Here is a 16,546-nt window from a genome sequence, read left to right on the forward strand (position 1 = left end):
AAGCTCCAGTACATTTATTGATTGGTCTTTAATATTAACAAAGGTATTAAGTGACGTTAAATGCAGTGTCGAGACTGACTGGGCAACCTCACTCCCATTTGCCAAGGCAATACTGGACGTGAGCTTGAGAAGCTCCAGACGAAGGTGGGTCTTGAATGTTTCTCAATGTTCAGACAATGGTGCTGCTGAAATCTCTCTGTGCACAAAGATCACGAGCTCACAGGCTCGCTTCCACACTGTGGAGTGACAGATCACAGCGTCCTGAAGAGCGATCTCAAGCTGGGGGCTCAGTATCAGGATGAGGCCTGACATTATTCTTGCCTGAGAGATGGCCTTTGGTGAGATGCCACACTCTAGATTCATATCCGTCCTTAGATGGTCAAATGATAACCAGTGACCCTTGATTGTCCTCTTTGAGGCTGCAGGCATACTGAGTACACCAAGGTTTGCAGTGCTGTTCTGTCCTCTTGAAGGCTGCCAATAGACAGTGAAAGTTAGTGTAATGATTGAAAGGACTGCAGCATGCCGACCTGCTTCAGAGTGAGCACTGGTTCTTATCCTATTACAGAGAGGTCACGTGCTCCATCGGTTGCCTAACCTTCCAATAATGAAGCAAGGTTGTGGCTACTCATTCTGAGATTGATGTTCTCCATTCAGATGTTGAGGATTACAAAGAAGGTGTTAATGTCTAGCCTGCATTGAAAGGACAGGTGAAATGTACTCGTATGAGTTAGTCTTCTTTACCATCCTGGAACCTTGTTGTTTTAAGGATCTCGTGTGCATGTCTGACACACCTGGCTTGTGCTATGGGCTCTTCCTGTGGGGTGTTAACATCCTTGCTCTCTTCAATATCATCCCTATTGGCATCCTCCTCATCGGAGGAGACACACAGTTCCTCCATCTGAAAGCTTACTCTCCCTTTGGAGTGCCTGGTTTTGTAGCACAGAAACCCACAATGATATGGGACACGTTCTGGGGAGAGGACTGGATTGGTCCACACATCTTCAACATGTCAGTGGTCTGTTCCATTAAGCAGCGTGTTGCAGGATCAGCAGCACTGCACTTCACTTCTAATTCATTCTGTGGCCAAATAGCCTTTATCACTGATGAGCAAACATGCTGAATGCCCTTGAAGAGCTGTGACACCTACAAGTGACTCAAGATGTAAGCATCGTGCCAGCTTGCAGGATACTTCACGTAAGCCTGCATAATCTGCTTTCAGTGATCACAGGTCAGCTGCACATTGAGAGAGCAGAAGCTTTTTTTCCTGATAAATCTTACTGGCTATTACCAAGGAGCTCTTAAGGCCATATGTGTGTGGTCGATGGCACCCTACACCTGTGGGAGGCTGCAGATTGCGGCAATCTCGCTGCTCTGGCAGCCTCACTAGCTTCATCCAGGGTAAAACTGAACCTAATTCTTTGCCTTGTTGAAAAGGGCATTGGTGAGCTGCTGTATGCACTTATGAGTTAGGATTGTGATATTCCGCAGAGAATCTCAGTGGAGCCCTAGAATGAGCCACTTGCAAAGAGGTTGGGCGTGGTGGTCACTTTTTGAACCACTGATTCTCCCAGTCCCTGTGGCATCAAATCCTCCCAAATAATGTTGCAGATGTGAGCCATATCCCTTGACAAGTGAAGGCATCTGCAGTACTGTCACTCATCTCCACATATGAGAGGTGTCTTCGGTACACCCTGGGTCACAACAAATGCCTCCATGGAATTTGTCCCTCTTCCTCTGCTCCTGGGTTTTCTTCGGGGCCTCATTGGCCCATGGTCCTCAAGGAAAGGCTCTTCCCCGAGTCCTTCCAGATGGCGATAAGTCCTTCTTCTCCTCAGTTGTATGAAAGCTATCAAGAAGGAATCATGGCCTGTAGTCTGCATTCTGCACTCCTCCTTGTTTCTGTGCAACTGGAGACGTCCCAGGAAGTCAACATCTGGAGCACCATGCCACAATCCTAGATTCCGTGCAAAAGCTCTTAATAACCTAACCATGTCAGGGAAGGTGAATAGACTCACATATTCATCTACATTCTGATGTGCGCATCACCCTTACTTTACCCCATCACTCCTCAAATCCAATGACTTTGCAAGCATGCCCTCTTCAACAAGGCAAAGAATTAGGTTCCTGTGCTTCCTGTGAACTTCCTCACATTACCACCTATAAATTCTCCCCACTGGAACTCCCCCTCATCCTTATGTCAATTGATGCCTCCTCATGATATACACCAAATCCATCAGGTGAGCACATGACATATGAGGTATATGAGTTGATGGTGCAAATCAGCACGAGTGGGTACGATCTAGTGGCCATTACAGAAACGTGGCTGAAAGGTGACCAGGACTGGGAGATGAATATCCAGGGGTAGGAAGGGAGAAGGGGTCATGAAAAGGGAGTACAGGGAATTAGGGAGACAGCTGAGAAAGAGGAAAGCAAAGGTAGTAATCTCAGGATTACTGCCTGTGCCACGGGAAGGTGAGGGCAGGAATGGAGTGAGGTGGAAGATGAATGTGTGGCTGAGGGACTGGTGCAGGGGGCAGGGATTCAGGTTCCTGGACCATTGGGACCTCTTTAGGGGCAGGGGTGATCTGTATACAAAAAACGGGTGGAACTTGAATCACACGGGGACCAATATCCTGGCCGGTAGGTTGGCTAAAGTTACTGGGGAGAATTTAAACTAGATAGGTTGGGGGGAGGGGAGCTAGAAGAGTTGACTAGGATCAAGGAACTAATTGATGGGGTGGAGGATGCAGGGGTAAGGGGAATTACAAAATTAATGGTAGAGGAGAGGGTGCAAGTGAATGAAGGCGGTAATTTAGATAAGGGAGTAGAGGGAGAGGGTGTTCGCGACTCATCAAAGCGGGTCCAGATAAAAGCTGGAATAAGGACACTTTGCCTGAATGCACGAAGCATTCGGAACAAGGTATATGAGTTGATGGTGCAAATCAGCACGAGTGGGTACGATCTAGTGGCCATTACAGAAACGTGGCTGAAAGGTGACCAGGACTGGGAGATGAATATCCAGGGGTATCAGGCGTTTAGGAAGAATAGACAGGAAGGAAAAGGTGGTGGGGTCGCGCTATTAATAAGAGATAATATCAGGGTAGTACTGAGGGATGACATAGGCTCTGAGGAACAAAACGTGGAATCGTTATGGGTAGAGATGAGGAATAGTAGAGGGAGAAAGACACTAGTAGGTGTGGTATATAGGCCCCCAAATAATAATGTTGAGGTGGGGAGGGCTATAAACAAGCAGATAAGGGATGCGTGTAAAAACGGAACGGCAATAATCATGGGGGACTTCAACATGCACATTGACTGGCAGACTCAAGTCGGTAAGGGTGGAATGGAGGAAGAGTTCTTAGAATGCTGTCGGGATAGTTTCCTTGAACAGCATGTTACGGAACCGACGAGGGAACGAGCTATTTTGGATCTGGTATTGTGTAACGAGGTAGGTAGAATTAAGGATCTTATTGTGAAGGACCCTCTTGGGTCTAGTGACCACAATATGGTCGAATTTCTGATTCAGATGGAAGAGGAGAAAGTTTGGTCCCAAACCAGTGTCCTCTGTTTGAACAGAGGGAAATATGATAGGATGAGGGATGAATTGGCTAAGGTAGACTGGGAGAGCAGGCTGGCAGGTAGGATAGCTGAGGAACAGTGGAGGATTTTTAAGGAGATCCTTTTCAGTTCTCAGCAAAAATATATTCCAGCAAAAAACAAGGATTGTAAGAAAAGGGAGAACCAGCCGTGGATAACGAAGGAAATAAAGGAGAGTATTAAAATAAAAACAGCTGCGTACAGAGTGGCCAAAAATAGTGGAGAAACAAGTGATTGGGAAAAATTTAAGAAACAACAAAGAGAGACTAAGAAAGCGATAAAGAAAGGAAGGATAGACTATGAAGCTAGGCTAGCAATTAATATAAAAAATGATAGTAAAAGTTTTTATAAATATATAAAAAGGAATAGAGTGGCTAGAGTGAATGTTGGACCCTTGGAGGACGAGAGGGGGGAGTTAATAGTGGGAAATGAGGATATGGCTGAGTCTTTAAATAAGTTTTTTGTGTCGGTCTTCACGGTGGAGGACACAAATAGTTTGCCAAATATTAACGATAGAGGGTTGGCAGCAGGAGAAATACTTAATACAATTAATGTAACCAGAGAGGCAGTGCTGGGTAGACTAATGGGACTGAAGGTGGACAAGTCCCCGGGTCCGGATGGAATGCATCCCAGGGTATTGAAAGAAATGTCAGAGGTAATAGTGGATGCGTTAGTGATTATTTATCAAAACTCGTTGCATTCTGGGGTAGTGCCGGTTGATTGGAAAACGGCTAATGTTACGCCGCTGTTTAAAAAAGGAAGGAGACAAAAGGCGGGTAACTATAGGCCGGTCAGCTTAACGTCTGTAGTAGGGAAAATGCTGGAATCCATTATTAAAGAGGAGATAGCAGGGCATCTGGATAGAAATGGTTCGATCAATCAGACGCAGCATGGATTCATGAGGGGAAAGTCGTGCTTGACGAACATGTTGGATTTTTATGAAGATGTGACTAGGGCGGTTGATGGAGGAGAACCGGTGGATGCGGTGTTTTTGGATTTCCAAAAGGCGTTTGATAAGGTGCCCCATAAAAGGCTACTGAAGAAGATTAGGGCACACGGAGTTGGGGGTAGTGTGTTAAAGTGGATTGGGGACTGGCTATCCGACAGGAAGCAAAGAGTCGGAATAAATGGGTGTTTTTCCGGTTGGAGGAAGGTAACTAGTGGCGTGCCGCAGGGATCGGTACTCGGGCCGCAACTATTTACCATTTATATAGATGATCTGGAGGAGGGGACGGAGTGTAGGGTAACGAAGTTTGCAGACGACACAAAGATAAGTGGAAAAGTGAATCGTGTGGAGGACGGAGAAGATCTGCAGAGAGATTTGGACAGGCTGAGTGAGTGGGCGAGGATATGGCAAATGGAGTATAACGTTGAGAAATGCGAGGTTATACACTTTGGAGGAAATAATAACAAATGGGATTACTATCTCAATGGAAACAAATTAAAACATGCTACCGTGCAAAGGGACCTGGGGGTCCTTGTGCATGAGACGCAAAAGCCCAGTCTGCAGGTACAACAGGTGATCAAGAAGGCAAATGGGATGTTGGCCTATATTGCGAAGGGGATAGAATATAAAAGCAGGGATGTCTTGATGCACCTGTACAGGGCATTGGTGAGGCCGCAGCTGGAATACTGTGTGCAGTATTGGTCCCCTTATATGAGGAAGGATATATTGGCATTGGAGGGAGTGCAGAGAAGGTTCACCAGGTTGATACCGGAGATGAGGGGTTTGGATTATGAGGAGAGGCTGAGGAGATTGGGTTTGTACTCGTTGGAGTTTAGAAGGATGAGGGGGGATCTTATGGAGACTTATAAGATAATGCGGGGGCTGGATAGGGTGGAGGCGGAGAGATTCTTTCCACTTAGTAAGGAAGTTAAAACTAGAGGACACAGCCTCAAAATAAAGGGGGGTCGGTTTAAGACAGAGTTGAGGAGGAACTTCTTCTCCCAGAGGGTGGTGAATCTCTGAAATTCTCTGCCCACTGAGGTGGTGGAGGCTACCTCGCTGAATATGTTTAAAGCGCGGATGGATGGATTCCTGATCGGTAAGGGAATTAAGGGTTATGGGGATCAGGCGGGTAAGTGGTACTGATCCACGTCAGATCAGCCATGATCTTATTGAATGGCGGGGCAGGCTCGAAGGGCTAGATGGCCTACTCCTGCTCCTATTTCTTATGTTCTTATGTTCTTATGACATTGAACTCACTCATCAAGCTGTTCTTTCCTATATCGCAGGAGAAAAGAGCATAGAACTCTAGAGGAGAGAACCATAGAGGGGGGCCTCCATAGATTTCACATAGACGAAGTACTGGATCAGTGATATCCCTAACCATCATAGATGGAGAGATGGTCTCCTGCCAGCAACTTGGTAACAGAATCAAATAACATGCACACAATCGAAACACAGAAAACTTATAGCACAGAAGGTGACCCTATGGCCCACTGTGACTCTACCAAGAAAAAAGGAGTTATACAGGTATATCTCACATTTACATCATACAACAATCATGTAGATTTGATTATAGCAGTGAGTGAAATATGATTATCTTCATCATAAGTTAGTAATATTCTTACCTTACCAGTACTAATACATATCTTTTTACTCCACTGGGACTTTCTTGCATGCAGCAGAGCTGTACAAACCTGCAAATGATGAATCTTCAAAGGAGATGGTTTCTGTTCAGTGTCCACCATCACAGGACGTTTGCTTACCAGTTGGAAAGGTAGTTAGCCTTTCACCTGGTGACTGACACTTCACAATTAAGCAAGGGAAGACACTATTGCCATGAACAGCAATGGACAGTCCACCTCTGAGGGCACAGCCCCCTTCAAACTCTACTCAGCTGGAGACAAATGCTGCAATCTGCAGGCTATTTATGAACGGGATGGTCATTAAGGAAGAGCAGAAAATTCACAATACACTGACAAGTCTCTCGAGCAAAATGTCCATGATTGGAGGAGTTTGCCTCGAGCATGAGTAGGTTGATTTCACGGGGCATTGCAACAATGCCTTCTTGCATGGATAGAGTGGCCAACTGCATGCAGCATCAAACAGGGCAATCAAATGAGTCTGTGCAGACCTTGACAAGGCAGTGCAGGCTCTTGAGAACAGTGTAGTGTTTGAAACCTTACTTGTGAAGGGTTTTGAGAATTCATTTGAAATATCCGCTTTCAAGAAATGGTCTCTGCAGGAAGCATCCCCAATATTCAATATGAGAAAACACTGCTAGGCATATACAGCAAGAAAGTCCTTACCTTTACCAAATGTTAAGAACCTGGCAGTTATATTTGTAGATATCCAGGAGTACCCACAGAACTGTATCAGATTATATGTGAAAAGATACAAGATCTTCAACCTATATCTGAAAAAAAAAACAAAACCAATTTCAAGTTGGCTTTTAAAATGGGCATTATTAATTAACGTAGCAAAATCTAACTAGAGAACAGAGCAGTGAAGGCTGGGTGATTTTGGTAGATAAAAATGAAGACATAATAATATTTGAGGGAGTTAAATGATTCTTTCACAGTAATAAATCGTGCTGTAACCTGCAAGGCTATGGACCAGATGCTGGAAAATGGGATTAAAATGAGAGGCTAGTTTCTTTCTTCTCTTTCTTTGGGCAGACATGATGGGCTGAATGGCCTCTTTCTGCACCATAACTTTTCTGAGGTTCTAACGAAAAAAGGCCTAAAACCGTCAATGTTAATTTCTCTTGTTTTTAAAAATTATCATTTATATATTTGTCACTTTTTGGTCTCATGGTTGGCACTGCCACCAGGCTTCAGTTAAAAGAATGGAATTGTTTTAGCCAATTGCTTCCTCACAAATGTCACTTTATATAACCACGTGCCAGAAAGGGACTTTCTACAATCGTAACTGTCTTGATAATTTTCTAATCATAGAATCCTACAGAGTAGAAGGAGGCCATTTGGCCCATCGAGTCTGCAATGACCACAATCCCACCCAGGCCCTATCTCATTAATCCCTTGCATTTACCCTAACTAGTCTCCCTGACACTAAGGGGCAATTTAGCTTGGACAATCCACCTACCTGCCCATCTTTGGAGTGTGAGAGGAAACCAGAGCACCTGGAGGAAACCCACGCAGACACGGGGAGAATGTGCAAACTTCACATTGACCCATTCTGGGAATTGAACCTGGGTCCCTGGCACTGTGAGGCAGCAGTGGTAACCACTGTGCCACACTAATACACTCACTTTTGAGCACTGACTTCCTGAGTCAGCCAAAAGTACTAGCTGTACCCATCTAACGAGGGAAGATAAAATGGTCTTCCAGATTGCCATGCAAATTCCTGGGCACTTGGTTGTAAGTCCAGAGACTCCATAAGTGGAGCTAACAGTTCATCTCCCAACTTCACATTATTTTCCTCTCTTTACAAGAATCCTAGAAACTGGAGATTACTCAATTGTAGACCGCACTTGCAATAAATCTACATATAATTTGTGTCAGCACTTTCAGTTGGTGCCTGCTGTAGTTTCTATGGTGATAGCAATGCGATAGCAATTAAAAAAACACACAAAGGAATAAAAACAGTGCATTGAGGTTTTAATAAGTATTGAAAGCCTGGCAAATTGTATCGTGTTTTCATATTATGCATACAAAGTAACTCATTAAAAATTTAACAAAAGTTTTCTGAAACAAATTTCCTATCAAGAAAAAGAATTCCGTTCAGTTAAATCACAATAAATCCCGTAATGGGTTTACGATGATTGCGAATTGTATCATGCAGTAAGTTGTGCTTTGATAGAATAGGAACTTGTTTTCATTGCATTCTCGATCTGTGTGTGTTAGGGCCTCGATGTGTGTATGTCTCGAGTCTGACATTTGAAAACAGTTTTTATCTCTGGCAGCCACAAGGTTTTGTTGTGCTCGAGGAGCCTGATCCTGACACATTTTCCCATCTGGAATATCTCTGGTTGAAACCTGAGAGGATAATTACTCAATGTCTGTGTCATGTTCAGGTGAGCAGATGACTGCTTACAGCTACCTACCTGTGGCAGCATGAAGACATTTCACAACAGTTTAAGAGTAAGGCAAAAATGAAAACTGAAGCTGTTCTCAAAGGGCCACTGTGACACAAGTCATTCATTTTTGAGTCTGTAATTCAGTTAGTATGAACACACATTGTTTAGATAAACAAAGAACAGAACAGCAGGAACAACCCTTCAGCCCTCCAAGCCTGCGCCGATCACCTTGTCCTATCTAGACCTGTATCCCTCTATTCCCCGTTTGTTCATGTGTCTATCCAGATAAGTCTTAAATGTCTCTAATGTATCTGCCTCAACCACCTCACTTGGCAGTGCATTCCAGGCCACCACCACCCTTTCTCCAAAATTTTCACCCCGCACATCTCCACCGAACCTTTCCCCCCTCACCTTGAACTTGTGACCCCTTGTAATTGTCTGCCCTGGGAAAAAGCTCCCAACTGTTCACCCTATCTACACCCCTCATAATTTTATAGACTTCTATCAGGTCGGCCCTCAGCCTCTGTCTTTCCATGGAGAACAATCCCAGTTTATTCAATCTCTCCTTGTATCTAATGCCCTCCATACGAGACAACATCCTAGTAAACCTTTTCTGTACTCTCTCCAAAGCCTCCACATCCTTCTGGAAGTGTGGTGACCAGAATTGGACACACTATTCCAAATGTGGCCTAACCAGTGTTTTATATAACTGTAATGTACACTACATGACTTTCTAGTGGTACGCATACCCTAAAAGTGTTATATCCTAAAAAAATATATAGAATGAGAAGTTAATGTTGCTTAACAGTGCTGTTATGGAAGGAGTTCCGAGAATATCTCAGCTCTGGCTGCATGGTTCTCTGGGTCTGTTGTGAAATTCAACATACATTCACAAGTGTATTTCATATATACAGGGATTAGACACATGTGCCACCTTACAATTTCTTAATTTTCCTATCAATACACCGAGGTACAGTCCCGACGTCCACAGCTGAGTTGGAGGCAGACTGCTGTCAGTTATACCCCAGAGCCTGAGAGTTCTTGTGTCTAAATGCACGAAGCGTTCGGAACAAAATTAATGAGTCAATGGCACAAATAGAAGCATAAGGGTATGATTTGGTGGCAATTACTGAGACATGGTTACAAGGAGACCAGGTCTGGGGATTGAACATCCAAGGGTACTCAGCATTTCAGAAAGATAGACTGAAAGAAAAAGGTGGTATAGCTTTTCTGGTGAAGAAAGGGATCAGTGCTGTAATGAGAAATGACATAAGCACGGGAGATGAAGATGTGAAATCAGTCTGGGTAGAAATAAGAAATAACAAAGGAAAGAAGTATGTACTTGGTAGGAGTAATCTATATGTCCCCAAGCAGTAGTTCCGCAGTGGGGCACAGTATAAACCAATAAATACTGGGGGCTTGCAAGAAAGATACAGCAATAATCATGGCTGATCTTAATATGCACATAGATTGGAAGATTCAAATTGGCAAGGGTAGCCTGGAGGCAGAGTTCATTGAATGTATTGGAGATTGTTTTTTGGAACAGTATGTTGTGGAACCAACCAGGGAGCTGGCTACTCTGGATTTTGTATTGTGTAATGAGGAGGGATTAATTGATGACCCCATAATTAGGGATCTTCTAGAGAGTAGATCACATGGGATTAGGGGTAATTTATTAGCTTGGATAGGTGACTGGCTGATGGACAGAAGACAGAGAGCCAGGATAAATGTTTTTTTTCCTGGATGGCAGGAAGTAACTAGTGGGGGTGCCACAGGGTTCGGTCCTTGGGCCCAGCTATTTACAATCTATATTAATGACTTGGACATAGGGATAGAAGGCTCTATAGCCAAATTGCAGATGACACAAAAATAGGCGGGACAGTAAGTTGCAATGAGGAAATAAGAACCCTACAAATGGATATAAATAGGTTAGGAGAGTGGGCCAAAATGTGGCAGATGGAGCTTAACGTGGATAAGTGTGAGGTCATGCATTTTGGTCAGAAAAATGGGAAGGCGACTTATTATCTAAATGGTGAGAGAGTTTGGAGTGCTCTGGTGCAGAGGGATCTGGGTGTCCTCGTTCATGAGTCACAGAAACTAGCATGCAGATAATAAAGAAAGTGAAAGGAATGTTGGCATTTATAGCTAAATGGGTAGAATATAAAGGTAAGGAAGTATTGTTGCAACTATACAAGGCATTGGTGAGACCGCACCTGGAGTATTGTGCACAGTTTTGGTCCCCTTATTTGAGGAAAGATGTAGCGGCATTGGAGGCAGTTCAGAGGAGGTTCGCTGGATTGATTCCAGAGATGAGGGGTTTGTCGTATGAAGAGAGATTGAACAGTTTAGGCCTGTAGTCTCTGGAATTTAGAAGAATGAAGGGAGATAGAATTGAGGTATACAAGATGATAAAAGATATGGATAAAGTAGCCATGGAGTGAATGCTTCCTCTTGTGGGGCATTCTGGGATGAGAGGTTATAGTCTTAGGATAAGGGATAGCAAATTTAAAACAGAGTTGAGGAGAAACTACTTCTCCCAAAGGGTTGTGAATCTGTGGAATTCACTACCCCAAAGTGCGGTGGATGCTGGGACAGTGAGGAAATTTAAGGAGGAGTTAAACAGATTTTTAATTGGTAATGGGTTGAAGGGTTATGGGGAGAAGGCAGGAAAATGGGGATGAGGAGCATATCAGCCATGATCGAATGGTGGAGCAGACTCGATGGGCCGAATTCTGTTCCTATATCTTATGAACTCTGATCTGTGGCTTAAAGGGCCCCAGCCTGCTGAGGATCTCCTATATAGGTGCAGGTGCACCCTCCTCAGCCTGACCTACTGGAGGCAATGGGCTCACTCCAGAGGAGACATGGAGTGCTGCAGGACACGCTTGGAGAATCCTGTGATGAAGCCCTCAAAATGCCTCCTTCCTGTTGAGGCGATGGCACCTCCCTACCCCCTCTAAGAGTAAGCAAGTCAAAAATATTAAGAGATGCACAGAATGAGTTGAGGGTAGACAGGAAAGATGTTGAAGCCATTGAAAGGGTGCAGAGGAGATTTACAAGGATGTTGCCTGGATTGGGGGGCATGCCTTATGAGGATAGGTTGAGGGAGCTTGGTCTCTTCTCCCTGGAGAGACGAAGGATGAGAGGTGACCTGATAGAGGTTTACAAGATGTTGAGGGGTCTGGATAGGGTGGACTCTCAGAGGCTATTTCCAAGGGCTGAAATGGTTGCTACGAGAGGACACAGGTTTAAGGTGCTGGGGGGTAGGTACAGGGGGGATGTCAGGGGTAAGTTTTTCACTCAGAGGGTGGTGGGTGAGTGGAATCGGCTGACGTCGGTGGTGGTGGAGGCAAACTCGTTGGGGTCTTTTAAGAGACTTCTGGATGAGTACATGGGATTTAATGGGATTGAGGGCTATAGATAGGCCTAGAGGTGGGGATGTGATCGGCGCAACTTGTGGGCCGAAGGGCCTGTTTGTGCTGTGACTTTCTATGTTCTATGTTAACTCTGATATAGACCTAATGACTACACAGGTGCAGGCACAGTGGGCAAATGGCCTTATTCTGTACTGTAATTTCTGTTTCAATTCATGCCAGCAGGCTTTCTCACTGGTTAATAATTCCATTCACTCCAGGGTATGTATATTTGTGAAGGTTTGTTACTGGGCTATTCACAAACCTCCTACAAAATGTAATTCAATTGATCTATAGAGAGTTGAACAAATCTGGTGGGATTTTCTGGTCGCACCCACCCTGAGATTTTCTGGTCGCACCCGGGTGGCACGGTAGCACAGTGGTTAGCACTGCTGCTTCACAGCTCCAGGGACCTGGGTTCGATTCCCGGCTTGGGTCACTGTCTGTGTGGAGTTTGCACATTCTCCTCGTGTCTGCGTGGGTTTCCTCCGGGTGCTCCGGTTTCCTCCCACAGTCCAAAGATGTGCGGGTTAGGTTGATTGGCTATGCTAAATTGCCCCTTAGTATCCTGGGATGCGTAAATTAGAGGGATTAGCGGGTAAATATGTAGGGTTGTGGGGATAGGGCCTGGGTGGGATTGTGGACGGTGCAGACTCAATGGGCCGAATGGCCTCCTTCTGCACTGTAGGGGTTCTATGATTTCTATGATTTCTATGAGACTGGAAATTCCGCCTGAGGTCAAGGGACCAGTAAATGATCTGTCAAATCTTCTGTCCCACCTGCGATGATTCCCATGGTGGGTGGAACTGAAAAAATTATCCGCATTTGGTAGCAAAAATAGGAAGATAGATTATTATCTGAATGGCTCTAAATTAAGAATGTGCAATGAGACTTGGTTGGCCTCGTACACCAGTCGTTGAAGGTAAGCATGCAGGTGCGGCAGGTGATGAAGAAAGCAAATGGTTTGTTGGCCTTCATAGCAAGAGATTTTATGTACAGGAGCAGAGATGGCTTGCTACAGTTATACAGGGCCTAGGTGAGGCCACACCTGGAATATTCTGTGCAGCTTTAGTCTCCTTATCTGAGGAAGGATGTTCTTGCTATGGAGGGAGTGCAGAGAAGGTTTACCAGACTGATTCCTGGGATGACAGGACGGATGTTTGAAGAGAGATTGAGTCTTTTTTTATTCGTTCATGGGATGTGGATGTCGCTGGCTGGGCCAGCATTTATTGCCCATCCTTGAGGGCAATTAAGTGTCAACCACATTGCTGTGGATCTGGAGTCATATGTAGGCCAGGTAAGGATGGCAGATTTCCTTCCCTAAGGGACATTAGTGAACTAGATGGGCTTTTCCAACAATCGGTAATGGTTTCATGGTCACCATTAGACCTTAATTCTAAATTTTCATTGAATTCAAATTTCACCACCTGCTGTAGTGGGATTCGAACCTGTGTCCCCAAATCATTATCTTGGGTATATGGATACTAGTCCAGCTAAAATACCACTACGCCACTGCCTGCCCTGGAGTTAAGAAGAATGAGGGGGGATCTCAAAAAAATCTATAAAAATCTGACAGGACTCGACAGGGTAGATTCAGGAAGGATATCGGGGAAGGTGGGATCAGGCTATTGTGTTGCCATGATCATAATGAATGGCAGAGCAGGCTTGAACGGCTGAATGGCCTACTCCTCCTGTTTTCTATGTTTCTATTAGATAGTTGGCCGTAATTTGTATTCCTAACAGCACTGTTGGTGTACCTACCCCAGTTAGTGGTTCACAAAGGTGGCTTACCACCACCTTCTCAAGGACAATTGGGAATGGCAATAACTGCTGGCCTAGCCAGCAATGCCCACACCCCGTGAAGGTGGCAGGGTTTTCTCAAAGCATCTGCCGTTATTTAGACTTACATTGCACACTTTGATTTTTAATGTTTAGCATGGCAACTTGGAAAGCATGGAAATGGCACCTGAGTAAACAGGGCAAGCAACCCTGTATCTCCTTAACCAATACAACTGGAGGATTGAGACATGACTGAGAAGGAAGGCAAATTGGAAAGCGTGAATTCAATGTAAACTCTGGTACACAAAGGAAAATAAACAGGAAAAAAAGACTAAATTATGATAAATAGAAAAAGAGACAGAATGGAAAAGCAAAACAAACATTTTAATTTTAGCTTTTACAATTTTTAGATCTCTGACAACAATTAAAACCTGAAAGAACGAGTTTCTAAATTTCTATTAGTTCATACTCAGTGCCAGAAAGGTGGATTGGCAGCAATTAATAGTTATAACATCATTAACTGTGGTCAAAATCCTAGAACTCCCTTCCTAACAGCACTGTTGGTATATCTACCCCAAATGTTCTGCAGTGGTTCATGAAGGTGGCGCATCATTATCTTTTCAAGATCTGATGGGCAATAAAGGTTGGCCGTGCCAGTGACACCCAGCCCCCCATAAAAGAATAAAGCAAAAAGAGATTACTTAGAAAGGAAGTGCAGGTCTCGTCTTTCTATGGCAAGTTGAGTTTCTACCTACCACACAAATGCAATAACATAGGGAATTCAATATATTTTAATGGAGGAGCAGACAGCATGGTCCTGTTTACACAAAGGTAGTGGAGGAACATTGCAACATAGTCAGCAATTTCTGAATTTTTAATTTTAACTATGCACCTGCCCCTCGCTGAAGTTGCTGTATCATTTACACATAAATAACAGTAAACATTAACCTCACTGCTGTCTCCAGCAATGTCATGGAATATATAGCTCTGAAATTCTATCCTTCACCTTTGAACCTCATAACAAGTGGAGGAAGCGAAGTGTTTCCATTTCTCATGTTGTAAGATGGCTTAATTATCCGTTCCAGTGCCCTACAGGCTTACATGTCAAAGAGCCTGGAGGTTGTACACTTTTCTTCCTGATTTATAAGATCAACTGATTTTAGAACATAGAACATAGAACATAGAACAGTACAGCACAGAACAGGCCCTTCGGCCCACGATGTTGTGCCGAGCTTTATCTGAAACCAAGATCAAGCTATCCCACTCCCTATCATCCTGGTGTGCTCCATGTGCCTATCCAATAACCGCTTAAATGTTTCTAAAGTGTCTGACTCCACTATCACTGCAGGCAGTCCATTCCACACCCCAACCACTCTCTGCGTAAAGAACCTACCTCTGATATCCGTCCTGTATCTCCCACCACGAACCCTATAGTTATGCCCCCTTGTAATAGCTCCATCCACCCGAGGAAATAGTCTTTGAACGTTCACTCTATCTATCCCCTTCATCATTTTATACACCTCTATTAAGTCTCCCCTCAGCCTCCTCCGCTCCAGAGAGAATAGCCCTAGCTCCCTCAACCTTTCCTCATATGACCTACCCTCCAAACCAGGCAGCATCCTGGTAAATCTCCTCTGCACTCCTTCCAGCGCTTCCACATCCTTCCTATAGTGAGGTGACCAGAACTGCACACAATATTCCAAATGTGGTCTCACCAAGGTCCTGTACAGTTGCAGCATAACCCCACGGCTCTTAAACTCCAACCCCCTGTTAATAAAAGCTAACACACTACAGGCCTTCTTCACAGCTCTATCCACTTGAGTGGCAACCTTTAGAGATCTGTGGATATGGACCCCAAGATCTCTCTGTTCCTCCACAGTCTTCAGAACCCTACCTTTGACCCTGTAATCCACATTTAAATTTGTCCTACCAAAATGAATCACCTCACATTTATCAGGGTTAAACTCCATTTGCCATTTTTCAGCCCAGCTTTGCATCCTATCTATGCTTTTGACTATATAATAGTCTCTGAACATACAACATTCGGTAAGTTGACTGAACAGACTTGGATATGCACTTATGGTGCCATAACAGGGATGCAGATCAATTTAATTTGATTGGCTTTATTATCGTCACATATATTGGGATACAGTGAAAAGTATTGTTTCTAGTGTGCTAGACAGACAAGAATACCATTCATAGAGTACATAGGGGAGAAGGAAAGGAGAGGGTGCAGAATATAATGTTCGAGCCAAAAATTGTCAATAGGCCGGATGTCCCTTTTCAGCAGGCAAGAAATGATGAACAAATGGCCTCCTTCTGTGCAGTAAATCTACTTATGTTTCAATGGTAAACTTCTTATAATATATCACAGAGTAATTAGTGCCAGTTTTGACTGCAGCAATTCTACATTGCAAGGGTTAATCCCTAATTAGTTCATGTTGCGATATTACTGTAGCTGACAGGAAAACTGTGAAATTTCAAGATTACACTTCTTTAAACAGCTAGTTCCTCTTTACCAATCTATCAAAAATAAATACACAGTTAAGGGACAGCCAAGGAATACTGCGGGATGCGCACATTGAATTCAGAAAGGATAAGATCTTCCTTAAGACCAAAGGGCTAATGACTCGAAACAAGTGTTTCCTGAAGTCAATTAGAAGGTTTTTGTACTTTGATATCAGTTTGTAAATCCCTGGCTCTTGCCCAAGGTCAAAAGAAACAGCAGAAGTGAATGGCTTTCTTTTTCTTCATATGTTGTTCTGCTTT

General features: G+C 44.1%; 1 protein-coding gene across 2 annotated transcripts in view; it reads right to left on the minus strand.

The window, feature by feature from the left end:
* The window catches only part of hacd4 (3-hydroxyacyl-CoA dehydratase 4), a 50,352-nt gene that overhangs the window by 21,674 nt on the left and 12,132 nt on the right, over window positions 1-16,546 (minus strand). For both annotated transcript variants that reach the window (XM_078214281.1, XM_078214280.1), the window contains exon 2: window positions 6,856-6,962. In XM_078214281.1, the coding sequence (XP_078070407.1) occupies window positions 6,856-6,962 (107 nt within the window). The remainder of the gene's footprint in view (window positions 1-6,855; window positions 6,963-16,546) is intronic.

Source organism: Mustelus asterias, chromosome 6, assembly GCF_964213995.1.
Source record: "Mustelus asterias chromosome 6, sMusAst1.hap1.1, whole genome shotgun sequence".
Taxonomy (NCBI): domain Eukaryota; kingdom Metazoa; phylum Chordata; class Chondrichthyes; order Carcharhiniformes; family Triakidae; genus Mustelus; species Mustelus asterias.